Source organism: Oryx dammah, unplaced genomic scaffold, assembly GCF_014754425.2.
Source record: "Oryx dammah isolate SB20612 unplaced genomic scaffold, SCBI_Odam_1.1 HiC_scaffold_21, whole genome shotgun sequence".
Classification (NCBI taxonomy): domain Eukaryota; kingdom Metazoa; phylum Chordata; class Mammalia; order Artiodactyla; family Bovidae; genus Oryx; species Oryx dammah.
Genome location: NW_024070205.1, coordinates 73,079,212 through 73,096,025, shown reverse-complemented (window position 1 = coordinate 73,096,025; position 16,814 = coordinate 73,079,212). Strand labels below are relative to the sequence as shown.

The window sequence follows — 16,814 nt, the reverse complement described above, 5'->3', positions numbered from 1 at the left end:
AAGAGTCAGACATGACTGAGCAACTGAACTGACTGACTGAACTGACTGATATATATGCATCACAATTTTCCCATGCTAGAATTAAAAAATCTAGACAATTATTCAACCAGATTATTGACTAATTTTCTCTTTCTCTACTTCATTTTACTTTCCTTTCTTGCTTTCTATCATTCAGCAGACTTTGTTTTGGGGTCCATACTATATACCAGGCACTGTTCTGCATGCTGACAAGATCCACAAGGTCTTACCCTTACAGTGAAAGTGAAAGTCGCTTTGCAACTGACTTTTGCAAAGCGTGTCTGACTCTTTGCAACTCCATGGACTATACAGTCCATGGAATTCTCTAGGCCACAATACTTGAGTGGTAGCCATTCCCTTCTCCAGAGGATCATCCCGACCCAGGGATCAAACCTATGTCTTCCACATTGCAAGCAAATTCTTTACCAGCTGAGCCACAAGGGAAGCCCAAGAATACTGGAGTGGGTAGCCTATCCCTTCTCCAATGGATCTTCCTGACCCAGGAATCGAACTGGGGTCTCCTGCATTGCAGGCATATTCTTTACCAACTGAGCTATAAGGGAAGCACTTACAGAGGTCATATCTATTGCTGTGGGATTGGAGACCAGGAAAGCACAAACACAAAGAGCATCTTCGCATAGTATGATTATAAAAATCTTCTCTGACAAAGTGATAATGAAGTTATGATGCAGCCGTGGTGAAAAGGGGTGGGGGGAAAGTGAGAAAGAAGGAAATAGGCTGGAGCATAGTGCCTCAGCAGGACTTGGACTGGGCAACTTTATAATTTTATTTTAATTTTTATTATCAACTGATAAACACAGATACCTAAGAGTTATTTATCATAAATCTTCTTTCTCAGCTATTTTGGGGAGCACATGCACTTTGGAGTCAGAAAATCAAGGTTTGGAGTCTTGGCCTAGGACCTTCTACCTGGGTGATACCATCTGAGACTAAGTTTTCCCATCTTTGAAATCTGGACAAAGTTATTTGGTTTTCATAATTGTTGTGAATCCCCTATATAATGTCTGACACATAACAGTTACACTGCAGGTATTAGTTTCTTAGCATTTTTGTTTCTATGCTTGAAGAATGATAAGAATATGACTTAATCCATTCACTTAGGCAGCTTCTTGTTCACTCACTAGAAGGTTGTTGACCACCACTAATTGACAAGCATTGTGAAAAAGACAAAATCATAGTCACCATTATTGTTTTGGAAAGTTTGGAGATGACAGGCTCAGGGTAAAAGGAAGACTGAGACAAGGGACTTCTCTGATCTGTCTGTGAACTGGATTTGGGACACTACAACATAAAGATTGGAAGAACCAGGATGAGAGAAGGAGTTTTCCAAACCTACTGGAGATAATTTTTCCCTGCAGAAATGTATGTGTTTTGTAGGTAGAAGCCTCATGTGGGTGTGATTTCTGGATTATTGTAGGAGAAGATGCTTCAAAGGTATTTAAACACATTTGATACTTATTACCTAATTTAATTCTGTCTTCTTCCTCCAAAAAATCAAAGGAAGAGACTTTAGCAACAGGTAAAGGGAAATGATATGGGCTGTCATTGAGTGATGCTGAATAAGATGTGTGTTTAGGGAAAGCTTTGAGAAAAGGGACAGAAGCATAGAGGAAACTCACAGAGGACACTGCTATTAAAATAATAATAAAATGCTATAGCCATATATTACCTTAATGTACTTTATGGCAAGCTTCCATTGTAAGGTGCAAACACACATTCTGCTTCTCAAAGAGATTTTAATTTTAGAATGGCAAAAGCCACTGGAAGTTTGGGTAAATCACATTAATTACTGGAATTTCTTCATAAATCTCCAAATGGCCTTCCTCTAAACTACCTACCTGTGCTTTTCAGGTGGAATTGGTGAGTCAGTGGTGATACTCTGCCTTTTCATTTTCTCTCCACTGGTTCCTCTTTTCAGTGTTGCTGAAATAAAAATGATTCTGTTCATGTGGCTGGACATGCTTAGAATATAGGACAGGTTTTGTTATAGTTTTCTTCCTGTAGGTAGAATCTATTTTATCTTGAATTAAGGGTCACCGAATAAAATCAATCAAGAAAATAGAGAGACACCTGTCTCTGAATTCCCTTCTGTCCGCCTTCCTCCTCTGCAGCCCATCCGCTCCCGCGGGTACAGTTACAGGCTCAGTGTCTGCCCTGCTGTCACCTCCTGGTACCTTGAGCCAGGTGCAGTTATCTCTCTAGAGGATGCTTCTTGATTTTACATCTCTGGATAAAAATCTGTTCCTGGTATTCAGACCCATAGATTCAAACCTTCTTGACTTCTCCCTTTTGCAGATGGCTTACAGTGAACTCATTTTCTCACTCAGACCTATTTCTGTATTCCTGTCTCACCCAATAATAATACTCTTCACCTACTTACTGATCCTGGAAGCCCAGAATCATTGATTCTTCACTCCCCATTAACTTTCACAATATCTCAACTATCTGGTCCTTCCAAGACCATCTTCCTAATTTTCTACAAAGCTGTCTTCTACTTTCCATCTGCACTGTAATTATTTCAGACAATCAGCATATCTTTCCTGATGAACTGAATGGCTCCTCAATGGTCTCCTTTCTTCCCTTCCTGTCCTCCCCACCAATCAGTCATCTTTACTGCTAACCATGGTGGTCTTTCCAAACATGAACTGGGTTTTGTCACATACTTCCTTAAAAATCCTCAAAAGGTTCAGCATTGTCTACAAGTTAAAACCCACATGTATGGCAAGGCATACCAAGCCCCTCCAAATGATAAATGAAGGCAGCTCCTGGCTGCCAGTCTTCCTGCCAATTTTTCTCCCTTCTCTCTGTCTCCTCCCGACCTAAATATACACCCTTGAGTTCAAACTACATGAAGCTTTTGCATTTGCTGGAATCTGCTATCGCTTTCTCATATCCATTATCTGTACCTGTGTAGTTATTGATGCTCTCATTTGCTTTTAAAATTCTTTAGCATAAATGTCATCTCCTCCAGAAAGCCTTCCTGATTTTCCCAAAGCAGAATGAGATGTCTTTCTCTGCTCCTCAGCAACACGCTGCCAGTGACAATTACTAGTGTTGCCATATTCTAGTGTACTATTGGATGGCCTTCTCCTGCGCCCTTAGACTATGAGAAGTTTAATTCATAGTGATGACTTCATGAATCTTTGTTAAAAAATTAACTGAACACATCTTTCTTTTTTACATTGAAATGTTGCTATGTAACTTAATGATGCTGAATAGATGTGGATTATCTCACCTTCTTTTGCCTACACAGATGAAGGATCTATGAAGTAGGAAGCCTAACATATATAAAATTATTTTTTTCTATTCAAAATTTATTTTCAAACAACTTTTATAGGCCTTGGTAGACATAATCATTGGCAGTTTTAAAAATGTTCTCATAAAAATAACACACATAATGTTCATATATTTTTGGCTAAAAAACTCCAACATATTCTATACTTCCAACCATGCTTATTATTCACAAGATAATTATCAAGAAATTGCTTTTTGTAAGGAAAATCCTTTCCCACTCATTATCTTTACTCTTCACTCACTCTTCAATCATTCTTCACTCTACTCTCATTTATTTTTATATTTAAATATTAATATAATTAATGCACTGGAAATCAAAGATCTAAAAAAAATACCTTTTCTGTATTGAAAAAGGAAGAAATTAGAAGATATTCTGAAATCTGTTTCTGGAAAGACTAGGAAATGAATCTTCTCCCTAATTATCAGTCTAGGCATGGTCTACTCCATCACTATTGTAATTCAGAAGAGTTGTGGAGAGTGTTCTCATAGTATTATGAGACCAAATTAGTCTATTGCTCTCATCTACACTAGATTTTGATTTGATCACTTAAGATTACCAGCAAGGAAGTTGCAAAATTGTACAGAACCAAGTTAAAATTGTTTCTAAAAATAGACTCTCATGTCATGGTAAAATGAAAGCTTTCACACACACATACACACACACAGAGTCTATGAAATAGGAGATTAAAAGAGTATATTGAAAAAAGGAAACCAAGATAAAAAGAGTGAAAGAGGAAAGTATGTTTTAACAGCAGGAAATGGCATGACTCGACATGAAAAAAAGAGTAAAAAGTATAAAAAGGCAGCTGGGAGAGCTAAAAGTAAAAATTAATGACAAAAAATGAAAAGTCTGCCTTCAGAAAACTGAAAAAAATTAAGTTTCAATGCCCAAATATTGCTATATTTTAAGATTGTCAGGATATATTTGTTATATTGCATCATTCTTTTAATTTTCTTAAATTCAGAAAGATAAGATTCTTCACTGGTGACAACTGTAAGGCACATATTGGTCTCCACTTGCTTTGACACAGTAGGGTCCTCTGTACCCTTTGTATCCTTGACAGCTGGACTATGACACTACTAGCAGAGCAAGTTTTTATTTATTCCTTTTTTTTTTTTTTCTTTCTACCTGAGGTACTTGTTCCCTCTTAAAATGTTTCCTGGGTACTTGGAAACCAAATAATTCAAACTGTCATAAGGGTGAGGGTGCACAGCTTTCTTTTAAATCAAATGCTGCTGCTTTACTCTCTAATCTGTAAAATCACAAGAATCCAACACTAAACAACTTTTTTTTTTCCTTCATTTTAGTGCCTTGCTTCTGAATTGGTTACTGATACATAAATACTTCAGATTTCTGCCCTGTATATAAAAGCAGACTATAATATATAAATAAAAATATAAATACTAGCCTGGAACAATAAAAAAGAAGTAAATTTCATAGAGCTATCTTAATAGCAGATTATAAGGTCCAAAAGATAAAACAGATATTCTCTCCCCAACCCTGGCCCATCCTACCTAAACTAACAATGTACTGATTCACCTTTCTCATTTGGCAAAGTGGTGGCAAAACAAACACACACACAAAACAAAAACAAACCATAAACACATAACTTTGGAGCTAAAGCCAAAGTGAAAAAAAAAAAAAAAGATTAACTTCCTAGGTTTAAGAGCTTTTAATGTATCTCAACAGTACGTGTTGAGATGTTACTCATTTTGAAGGCACTGTGCTAGAAAGATAAGCCACGGGAAGGGGGATAAGATGTAGAAAAATGTACAGTTAATCATACAGCCGGCGAGAAAATAATAAGCACTCCAAGCAAAACACTCACAGAGGGTATGAAGGGTTCAAAGGAAGAAGGCATCTTAGCCAAATGGAAGCATCAGGAAATCTAATAGAGATGCCATTTGAGGTGGGTCTGGAAGAATGGGTAGGATTTGGAAGATAGAGACATCTATTTCCGCTGATTCTTAAGATTTAGGTAGGTGCTCACTCGATTTTCTCTGCTTCTGCATTTTGACTTTTTATTGAATTTCTAACTTTCTGTATTTAACCCTCCACTCCATGACCTCATTGAGAATTTAATCATACCAAATTAATCACTGACTCCTGAATGAACCAAACATTTTTAACTAGCATTTTGCATGTACTCATAGGATTCTCTCTGCTCGCTCCAATGCTTTCTTCCCTTTCCTTGAGTAAGTTGCAAAGTAACATAAAAGACTTGGTTCATTTTCTGTCTTGACCCTTCCGTGCATGAAAAAGTGTGTTATCTCACAGGTATTTCCAAAACTCTGTATGTTGCTGGATTACTGTGTCTCATGTTGTATCACTTCATTTATAAGCTTGACCCTCCAAGCAAACGATGAGATCCCCGAGGCCACTGGCCGTGACACAACCTTTTCTGTACCCACAGGCCCGTGTCTCTCAGAGGAGTAGTTGGTGTCTGAATGTATATACCCTGATGGAGTCGGTGTTTGGTAGAAGAGCAACACAGGCATGTTCCCATAAGCTGCGGTCCATTCTGAAAAGCAGGCTGTGGACTCTTGGGTTCACCCTTCCTCTGCCCGCGTGGACCACTAACAGGGGCGCACTGAACAAGGCGAAGGCCACATGGAAGCCCACAGCACCACACTCTTGCCCTGGTAGGTCATCCTCCACGCATTCCAATGCGCCCTCCCTGCCAGCATCTAAACGCTTCTCTGCAACGGCCTAAAGTGGCCCTTATTCATTCTTTTCCAGGATCAGGGAAAACACCTCCCTGGCTTTCAGTCTGTGAGGAAAAAAAAAAAAAAAAAGACTAGGACTTTCCTGAAGCTGGGAGCGGGGATTCCCTCTCCAGGAACGTGCCATTTCCACGCTGCCTACCTGGCTGAAGGCGGCCAAAGACAAGGAGCCGGGTGACCTGGGGACACTCGACGCGCGCGGGTCCCCCTCCTCCGGGGGGGGGGGTTTCAGCCCGGGAACCCACTAATTAGGCTCGCCCCCATTGGTCGTCCCCCGGCACCTCCGTCACCGTTATGCTAACGAAGGGCGTCTCATTGGCGGGGCCTCCGCGGCGGCCCCGCCCACGGGGAGAGCCCTTGCGCTGCGCCGGGACCCCCCAGTCCCAGGCCCCCCGGCGCCTGCGCGGCCGTGCGGGGCTTCCGCCTGCGGGAACCTGCTGCAAGCTGGGCTACCCTCCCAGGAGGGTCGCGCCTGCAGCCGGGCAGGACGGGCTTTCACCCTCGCGCTGCGCGCACGCCCACCCCTCTCCTCTCTTTCTAGGCACCGCGCGTCTTTTCTCTTTTTTTTCGGGCGAAGTAACTTTTGCATTCCCGCCTCCCCCGAGTCCTGGCGACTAGAGGCGGCGCCCAGCCTGGGGGCGGTTCCTTGGCATCGTCGGTCCTTGTCAGAGCCAGACTTTTGCTCCTGGGCTGGGTTTGCATCATCCCCATCACACTCACCGGAGGAGAGGAGCCGGCCCCTTTCGGCCTCAGCTTCCGGCTGGGCGCAGACCCCCTCCACCCTCCCAGGCACCTTCCCCTGCTGCGGTCCCCCTTCCCGCCGCCGCCTTTAACGAAGTCCTCGCGCCCCCGCCCCGGCCTCCCCACTCCGCAATATTTTCTTTCGCTCGCCCTCCTCGCCTCCTGCATTCGTTGTCTCACGTTTCCCACTCTTTGAGGAAGGATGGTTGATCTGGAGAGCGAAGTGCCCCCTCTGCCTCCCAGGTACAGGTTTCGGGATTTGCTGCTCGGGGACCAAGGATGGCAGAACGACGACAGGTGAGTGGTGTGCTGCAGTGTGGCTCCGGAGATACAGCTGGAAAAGGGAGGGATAGGGAGGCCGAAAGGCTAAAAGGAAGGAGACGAGGAAAGGGAGCCAGAGCTTGGGGGAGGGAGGGAGAGGGACTCTGACGTGTCTCTCCATTTTGACTATAGGGCAACTGGTGTAGGCAAGGAACTCCTTTTCAGTTTCGGACCCCTGCAATGTATTTATTGCATTTATTAGGTGCTTATTCTTTTGTCTATCTGTGCTTTCCCAGGGTGTGGATGAGGCTGGTGTGAAAGGTATAGTACGTCCAAATGGCACGCAGCATCACTGCCGATCAGTTTTCATATTTTCCCCTTGGCTGTTGTTAATCAAATTCGAAAATGCATCCGAGTTGATTGAAAAAGCACACCTGATTAGGTGTCCACCTGCCACTGGGAATTTTATGCTTTTTAAACATTTGGATACACAGGTAGACAGTTGGTTTCAATATGTAACAGGTAGTTAGTGAAAATGACAGCGTTTGCAATTGGAAAAACTCACTTTGAACGGGTAACGATGATTATTATTCATAATGTGTTCGTATAGCATGATCCAACCTTCTCATAAATAATGTACTTAACCAAAATAGTATATATGTCACAAAATTAAAACATAAATTTCAAAAAGAGTGTTATTAGCAGCATATTGCTTATGTGTTTTATCTGTAGAATCACTGCTTTGCCTCCTTAAACTTTTGAAATTACTCTTGTTATGTCTTATTATTATTTTTTGAAAAGCACATTTTATGTTTCATTGAATTTGGTATTTTCTGAAATAGTCATTTAGGTATTACATGCCACATTTCTTTGTTTTAAAATAATACGTGTATACTAACTAGACTTTCAACTCAACTGAAATGTTTCATTAAATTTCAGTTTGGTATTGCTGTTCTGTTTTAATTACATAAAAAACCCATTATTGGCCCCATTCAGAATTTCCTTGTTCAGCCACTGGGAAATACCTTCCTCCCATCTCAGCTCCCAATACAAACCCACACTACACACAGGGGATTTTATCTGAGGCATCACTTGTGGCCTTCTTCTTTGGTCTCATGTTAGTAATTTAAAGGGATATAGATGTTTTGTAGATGATATTTCAGTTCAATCTCTGTAGGCAAAAATGTATACATTGATAAAAATTAAAGAGTTCATACCAGTATACTTGGAAAGTAAGGTGTTCTGGTTGACTAAAGATGAAGAAAAGAATATTTAAACAAATTTCAGTGCTAATTGACATTTAGATACACTATTTTAACTTAGCTCAGTGGCTCATCAAGTGCAGTTTGGTGTTCATAGTGATTGGATCTATATTTGTTACTTCAGGACATCAGGATCATCATGTATTAATTGAATAGAAATCCTCATTGCAAAAATGTGAGTTGGCAGAGTACCTAGACATATTTCAGACTGGTGGTGATAGCCTTGTTTGTTTTTTAAACATCGTATCTAAGATAATGATTGCTCATGGGGTTGCCCTCACTTTTCTAGGGATGCTGAAGATATTTAGTTAATTAAGAATTTTGGTTAGTTGAATGCATCCTAAATGAGTCATTGTCATGTTAAAAAATGTTTTGCACTTTTTAAATCCCTTTTATAAGTTTATACTAGCCCAAGTTTAACTCTAAAGTTCGGCTGTATTTACTAATAAAATAAAGTATTGTTACCAAACTAAACTTGGGTCCACTTGCCTGTGCAGTAAAGCCAATCTACTGACAATGCTTTGTGGTGAAGGCAAAAGAAAAAGTGAAGTCGCTCAGTCGTGTCCAACTCTTTGCAACCCCGTGGACTGTAGCCTGCCAGGCTCCTCTGTCCATGGGATTTTCCAGGCAAGAATATTGGAGTGGATTGCCATTTCCTTCTCCAGGGGCAACTTCTGACCTAGAGATGGAACTGAGTCTCCCACAGCGCAGGCAGACTCTTTACCATCCCAGCCACCAGCGAAGCCCTGGCAAGTGCAGCCTTTATTTCAGGGCACCAAGCAAGGAGTCCAGGTAGCTGGTTCTGGAAATGCCTAAACTTGCCAGTAGCTTTCAGGGAGATGTTTTTAAAGACAGAATGTGAAGGAGGGGCAGTTGTGCCGCGTGTGTGCAGCTCCTGGACATTCTTTTGATTGGTTGGTGATGAGGTAATCAGGAGTCTACACGTTCAACTTTCTGGTTTTAAACCAACTTGGGGTCTACCGGGTTGTGGACAGCAGGAAGTTAACTTCTTCCACCTAGTGGGGGTCATCGTGTCTGCAGAACAGCCTGAAGATCAGGGCTCAGAATGTTTTGATGGCCGTTGAGGTCCTTGACTTTGTTTAATGGCTGACATATTCTTATTTTGTTTTACTTGACTGTTTTCCTTTCTTTCTGCCATTTCCCCACTTCTCCAGTTAAATTTATTCTTTGGAACTCAGCCTCGGAGGCTAAAGTTTTCTACAGACAAGGGGCAGGCAGAGGACATGGTGGGGGAAACCTGTCTTGGGAACTCCCCATAGGGTCCTATTCGGTTACAGTATTAACATTTTAAACATTGTTCATTCACATTTAAAGGTAATTTTGTGCCTCCATGAAAACTTACTGTTTAGTTTTGGTTTTGTTTGTTGTCCATCTTTGAAGATAAGATCCTTTGATTAATATGGAGGACCCAGATTTCAGTGCTGTGCTTATTTATTCACTACCTGAGTGGCCTTAGGCCAGTCATTCAGCTGTTACAAATTTCAGTAATTTTATTTCTGTAAGATATTCCTGTAAAACTAGCAGTTTATACTGAGTACTTAGCTAGTGCTATATATTAGCTATATTATATGTTATATGTGTATGTGTGTGTGTAACATACATGTAAAAACATGTATAAGTTAACTTACGATAGTTATTATTTCAGTCAATTATCTGATAGTCCTTGAATTGTAGGTAATTATTTTAAGGACTAGGAAACTCAGTTTCTGGGAAATTAAATACTTGTTATGGTGATATACCTTACAAGTGTAAAGATGACACTTGGGTTCAGTCCTTTGTGACTCAAATTACTTAAGAAGCTCCTAATTTCCTTCTACCTAATTAAATTTCTATTTATAAGAATAATTTTATAGAATCTAGCTTAGATGAAGTGCTCTTCGTTGCATTCCCTTCTTAATCCACGAGTCAAAGTTTGCAAGTGAAGTCATCTCTTTTGCCTTTAGTACGGTCACAAATTTCTCTTTGCCATCAAGTGTGAGTAGCAATGTTGTTCTCAGTTATCTTCGTGGGCTCAATTCCTACAGAGAAAAGGAGGAAGCACTCTTTAATCCGGGAATAAGTAGACAGTTCTGCCAACAGATGCATTTAGTGCTCTGCCCATATTTACTGGGTATTTTCTAGGAACACCCTCTGCCTGATATTTTTTCTTTCCTCTTGGCCTTACAAGCACACCTGGCCCTCTTGGAGAGCAAGCCAGAAGTACCACTGAGTAAATACAGATTTGTTAGATAAATACTGTAGCCCCCTAGTTCCTTGGTTGGGACCACTCTGGCTTATGTTCTTTATACTGTGTCCTATGGGACCCCACTCTAACTGGTATAGGGGGTAACTGGCTTGATATTGTGAGCTTTATTAGCTTTCTTCCCTCTCTCCTTAACTGGTATTTTCTGGATCATTTCCCAAGTAAACTACTTACACTTCCATCCTTATCTCAAGGTCTGCTTCTGATGGAATCTGCACCAAGATGCATATATTCCCCATCTAGAGGCACACTCTAGAAATGATGGGGGAGAATTAGAGGAGAGGAAAGTAGAGCTCTTCATTTTAAGAATTTTAAGTTCTGTCTTAATAAGATATGATGGATTGACATGTAAAAATGAGTGAGGCATATCACTGATGCATGAAGGGGTAATGTTAAAGAGGGAATATTGGTGAGTCTGTCATAACACAGAACTGTATATTCCACACTATAGATTTTCTGAAAACTAACCACAGATAATTCAGTTATATTTATATTGTACCACCTTTTGCTAGGGAAACAGACACACATGTAAAATACATGTAATATGTATGTATATGTAATAGATCTGTATTCTATATGAAAGTGAAGTCGCTCAGTCGTGTCCGACTCTTTGTGACCCTATGGACTGTAGCCTACCAGACTCCTCCGTCCATGGGATTTTCCAGGCAACAGTATTGGAATGGGTTGCCATTTCCTTCTCCAGGGGATCTTCCCAACCCAGGGATCGAACCTGGGTCTTCCGCATTGTAGGCAGACACTTTACCATCTAAGCCACCAGGGAAATAATTCTATGTAAAATATATGGAATGCTTATGTAATATACACATTAATGGATCCTTGTGTAAATCTTATCCTCTAATGCTCATGTTCAGTCATGTCCAACTCTTTGCGACCCCATGGACTGTAATGTCCATGGGATTTCCCAGGCAAGAATACTGGAGTAGGTTGCCTTTTCTTTCTCCAAGGGACCTTCCATGTGAAATGCCATGCTGGATGAAGCACAACCTGGAATCAAGATTACAGGGAGAAATATCAATAACCTCAGCTATACAGATGACACCACCCTTATGGCAGAAAGTTAAGAGGAACTAAAGAGCCTCTTGATGAAACTGAAAAAGGAGAGTGAAAAAGTTGGCTTAAAACTCAGCATTCAGAAAACTAAGATCATGGCATCTGGTCCCATCACTTCATGACAAATAGATGGGGAAACAATCGAAACACTGACAGACTTTATTTTCTTGGGCTCCAAAATCACTGCAGATGGTGAGGGAGCCATGAAATTAAAAGACACCTTTTCCTTGGAAGAAAAGCTATGAAAAGCCTAGATAGCATATTCAAAAGCAGAGATATTACTTTATCGACAATGGTCTGTCTAGTCAAAGCTATGGATTTTCCAGTATTCATGTATGGATGTGAGAAGTGATGTCACTCAGTCATGCCCGGCTGTTTGCGACCCCGTGGACTGTAGTTTACAAGGCTCCTCTCTGTCCATGGAATTTTCCAGGCAAGAGTACTGGAGTGGGTTGCCATTTCCTTTTCCAGGGGATCTTCCCAACCCAGGGATCGAACCCAGGTCTCCCGCATTGCAGGCAGACACTTTACTGTCTGAGCCACCAGGGAAACCCATCCTCCACTATGGATGTGAGAGCTGGACCATAAAGAAGGCTGAGCACCAAAGAATTGATGTTTTTGAACTGTGGTGTTGGAGAAGACTCTTGAGCGTCCCTTGGACTGCAAAGAGATGAAACTAGTCAATCCTAAAGAAAATCAGTCTTGAATATTCATTGGAAGGACTGATGCTGAAGCTGAAGCGCCAATACTTTGGGCACCTGATGCGAAGTGCTGACTCCTTAGAAAAGACCCTGATGCTGGGAAAGACTGAGGACAGGAGGAGAAGGGGACGACAGAGGATGGTTAGATGACATCACTGACTCAATGGACATGAGTTTGAGTGAGCTCTGGGAGTTGGTGATGGACAGGGAGGCCTGGTGTCCTGCTGTCCATGGGGTCATAAAGAGTCAGACACGACTGAGTGGCTGAACTGAACTGAGTAGTCTTTTATCCAGTCAGCTAATGTTTGAATGCATGCTACATCTCAGGGCCTCATGAAGTTAGGCTTTGGGAAGAACATAATAAAGAATATGAAAACAAGGCTTCATCAGGGAGGAGTTCACAGATATAATTTTAAGTGAATTTCTGCCATGATGTTGACAGTATTACTTATGTTATGATGATGTCCTTACAGAATTTCTATTTTGAGAATGTCAAGAAGAGCATCCACCATTTATAAGTAGTATATTCAGTGTTTTCTAGAAAATAAAGTAGCTGAAATCTACTAGAGATGGCTCTATATACTAGAGAGTGTATAGACGTCTTCTATATACTTTAAATCTAATATTTAGACTACTTAATATTATCAAAGTTACTCTGTAATTGAAACCAATATGAGTAGAGACTGAAAATTTAATTAATCTTCTGTGGAGACCATTTTGTAATATGTAAATTGTAAGGGTTAAAAACACTTTTTTTCCCCCTATTTTAGTGTTTTAAGATTTATAAAATAATAAAGATTTAGAATATTCTCTTGCAGTTAAAGATTGGTAAATTTCAGGTCTTAAATGTCTTCAGACAGTTTGGACTAGCCCTTCTCATCCTTCATCATGACTTAGTAATTTTAAAGTTTGGAACACAATGCACTAGATGTGGATAAATTATCACAACTGTAGATAAATTGCTGTTAATGGACAATTCTCAGTTGCAGTCATATGGGAGTAGGCCATTTATTTAATTAATGTTATTCTAGTGTTCAGATATTTGGTCAGGTGTTGCAACTCAAGTAATTTTAAGTGTATCATTCATATTTTATAGTTGGCATTTACACATAATGCAAACAAGTCACCTAATGCATTGTGGTAATTGAAAATATGAAAGAACTTGAACAAAAAGTGCAATTCATTCAATTAATAGTTAAGAGGTATTTATAAAATGGAGAGAATGTTGAATAGCTTTTCTAGTATAGGTAAGTTTATATATCATACAATGTAAATATGTGACTTTATTTTTTGTTGTTACTTTTTCTCTTTTTTTTTTTAGTTTTTTATTTTAAAAAAATTATTTACTATGACTTTATATAATCAAATTGAATTGGGGTAATGGTTTTGGATTGGCACATGGCAAATTTATATGTTATCAATTTTATCTCCCTTATTAAATTATGTATTATTTTGAAAGTATCCATTTAATGTAAAGTTTTTATTCTGAATGTTTATATTCAGGTCAGTAATACACTTTTAAAATATTTTGTGCTGTTAAAATTAATTAAATTTTAATTTTAATTTTTAATTAAAATTAGTTATCTGTATAGTATCTATACATAGTGGAACCAATCATGCATATGCAATATCTATAAAAATGATTTCAGCATTTATTATTTGAGAGTCCAGATAGTTCTATATCTGTTAGAGCTGTTGTATTGAGAGAAATCTCTATGAATAAGACAATAAATATATTACCTGCTACTGAAATAGGTAATGGTATAAAAATTGACTTTACATACATACTCAAATACACACACAGATTATATATATATATACACATACATACTACCTTTAGGTTAATACTGAATGTGATACTTCTGGGGTTTCCAGTCATGCTCTTGTTCATATGTTTATATATTATTTTGTCATTGATGGTTCATCTGTTTTTATTAGTGTATTTGTGTATTGCCGATGTTGTCTTATTTATCTGTTGTGCTTGTCTCAATTGCCTTTAGAAGATAAAGCAAAAAGAAATATTTTTTTACAGTGATATTTCACCAGTTGCTTTGTATATTTATACTGTGAAGTTAAATAACAGTGACCTTTTCTGAGCAATATTTGATACTTTTGATCAAAATTTTTTTCAATCAAGATATTTTTAAATTAATGTTTTTCCTAAGTCTTAAGTTGCTAATTTAAAATTTCTCTATAAAAGAACCAAAACAATAGATAATGATCCAGAAGAACAGTTACTTTTACTCTTTTACAGTTTTTGACTAGATATGGAATTTTTAAAATAGGTCTTGGGATCTTAATCATCAGATAGTAATCAAATTGCAATTTAAGAGAAAATTACTTGGAGAATAGTGAGAAGAAAGGTGCATATATTGCACTGAGAAAATCTCAGCCTCAGTACAAATTCAAACTGGTTGTATGCAGTCATAAAAACTATGACCCAGAGGGATGGTACAGGGAGAGAGGTGGGAGGGGGGGTTCAGGATGGGGAACACGTGTATACCCGTGGTGGATTCATGTTGATGTATGGCAAAACCAATACAATATTGTAAAGTAAAAATAATAATAAATGATAAATGGCAAAAAAAAACCACACCTACTATCCAAGCAAAGTAGGGGGACTTGCAGTCCCCTTCACACTGAATGTACCACCCAAGTAGAATAGATAAAGATAAACTGAGCCAGAAACGTCTTTCTGGTAGTCATGGGGGTGGTATGTAAGGTTTTTAAAGTTGTAAGCAAATGACCCAAATGTTATGAAGAAGCAAATTATAAAAACTACCTTAGATATATATTTTACCCTTGCATTTCTATAAAATATAGAACATTGTTAATCTGTCAAACATTTAATATAATCCACATTAAATATTTATACCTAATACACACATAAATAATGATTATTGTGTTTCAATTCTAATTGACATAGAAACCGAGAAATTTGCCACATATTGTAATCATGAGCTTTATTCTACCAACCACATTACATTATGAGTTTTCTTTTGCCTAAGGCAATCATTAATATTGATAACGTTTCTAAGTTACGCATTATGTCACTGTTGTTTTGTTATACACTTGTGTATTGCAGAACAGAGGCTATGGTTCCTTAGGAGCTGAGGTTCCCTTGTATTCTCCACCATCTCTCTAACCCAAAGCTTTGTTCATGTACAGTTGGCTTCATCATTTGTCCCACCATCTGGGTACTGCATGACCTCGAACCACTGTGATATTTGATTGCATATCTGTCATATACAAGAGAGACCACATATGTGTTTCCAGCAGATATTGTGAAAGCAAGAAAGCACTCTGAGAAGGGCATTGGGTCCTTTATGTCTGGTCATCTGGAAGCAGAAGAGTGAACACAAAATTTCTGACCTTGTTTTCTTAATAACCAGAACTAGATTCTCTTAAGGAGAATCTGAGTTGTAGTACAGTTTCAAGGGGAGGAGGGAGCACTGCTCTTACTTGGAAAAGTAAATTATTTATGTAAATGAATTCAGTGTATCCCTGGTAGGTTTACTTGAGTTGGGGAGGGGATTCCATAGAGGCTGAAAAGTTCTCATCTCCTGAAAGGAGTAGAGGGGATATACTCCTAGGGGTTCAGGAAAGAGGATTTGCAGAAAAGCAAGACCAGAGAAGTCAGATTTCTCTCCCCAGTTTTTTCTTGGATCAGTCATATTGATCTTTGCCGTTTTCTTTTTTTTTTCCCCTTGACAAATAGAAGCAGTGAGGGAAAAACAGACAGAAAAACCCGGACTGAGAAGCCTGGCTGGTTCATAGGGCACTGTTGATTGGCAGCGAGTCCCTTTCCTGTTCAGATTTATTACTGGGCCTGTCTTTGGACTGTGCTTCAGCTCTCTTGCTCAAGTATGCTCAGTTACGTCCAACTCTTTTGTGACCCCATAGGCTGTAGCCCAGGCTCCTCTGTCCATAGGATTCCTGAGAAAAGAATACTGGAGTTGGTTGCCATTTCCTCCTCTTGGGGATCTTCGTGACCCAAGGATAGAACCTGCGGCTTCTGCGTCTCCTGCATTAGCAGGTGGATTCTTTACTGCTCCACTATCCGGGAAGCCACTTAGCTCTCTTAGTATTACTGCAGTGATGCCCCGGCTTTAAAGATCAAGAATCATTTCTCTGTGTGTGTGTCTTTCTGGAACTCAGAGTTTTATTACTTCTTATTTTCACACCGCCCAAGTCTGTGTGAGAATAGGAGCTTGCACACACAGCCAGAAAACTCTGAATCCAAGGACTGAAGGGCAGCTTCTTCTTGGCTGCCTTGCATTGCACCTTGCACAGAAACAGAATGATGAACTGCTATATCTGGGGCATCCTTAACTCATCTTGTAAAGCACCATGTGAACAGGGATAAAAGCAAATTGACACATTTTAACCTCATTCAAATCCCCGTGGGAAGACTTGTAGATTGTCCACATATTGCAGACAACCTGGGACAGAAGGACC

At 39.6% G+C, this 16,814-nt stretch overlaps 1 protein-coding gene and 1 non-coding gene across 2 annotated transcripts in view; one reads left to right on the top strand and one right to left on the bottom strand.

Moving 5' to 3' along the window:
• The first annotated feature begins 6,700 nt into the window (after positions 1-6,700).
• Positions 6,701-16,814, top strand: part of KCNT2 (potassium sodium-activated channel subfamily T member 2) — a 1,342,824-nt gene continuing 1,332,710 nt past the window's right edge. The window contains 1 exon segment of the mRNA XM_040262901.1: positions 6,701-7,095. Coding sequence (XP_040118835.1) covers positions 7,001-7,095 — 95 coding nt within the window. The 5' untranslated portion in view covers positions 6,701-7,000.
• TRNAC-ACA lies at positions 11,294-11,365 on the bottom strand. The gene has a single exon. It is a non-coding gene; the product is annotated as a tRNA-Cys (tRNA).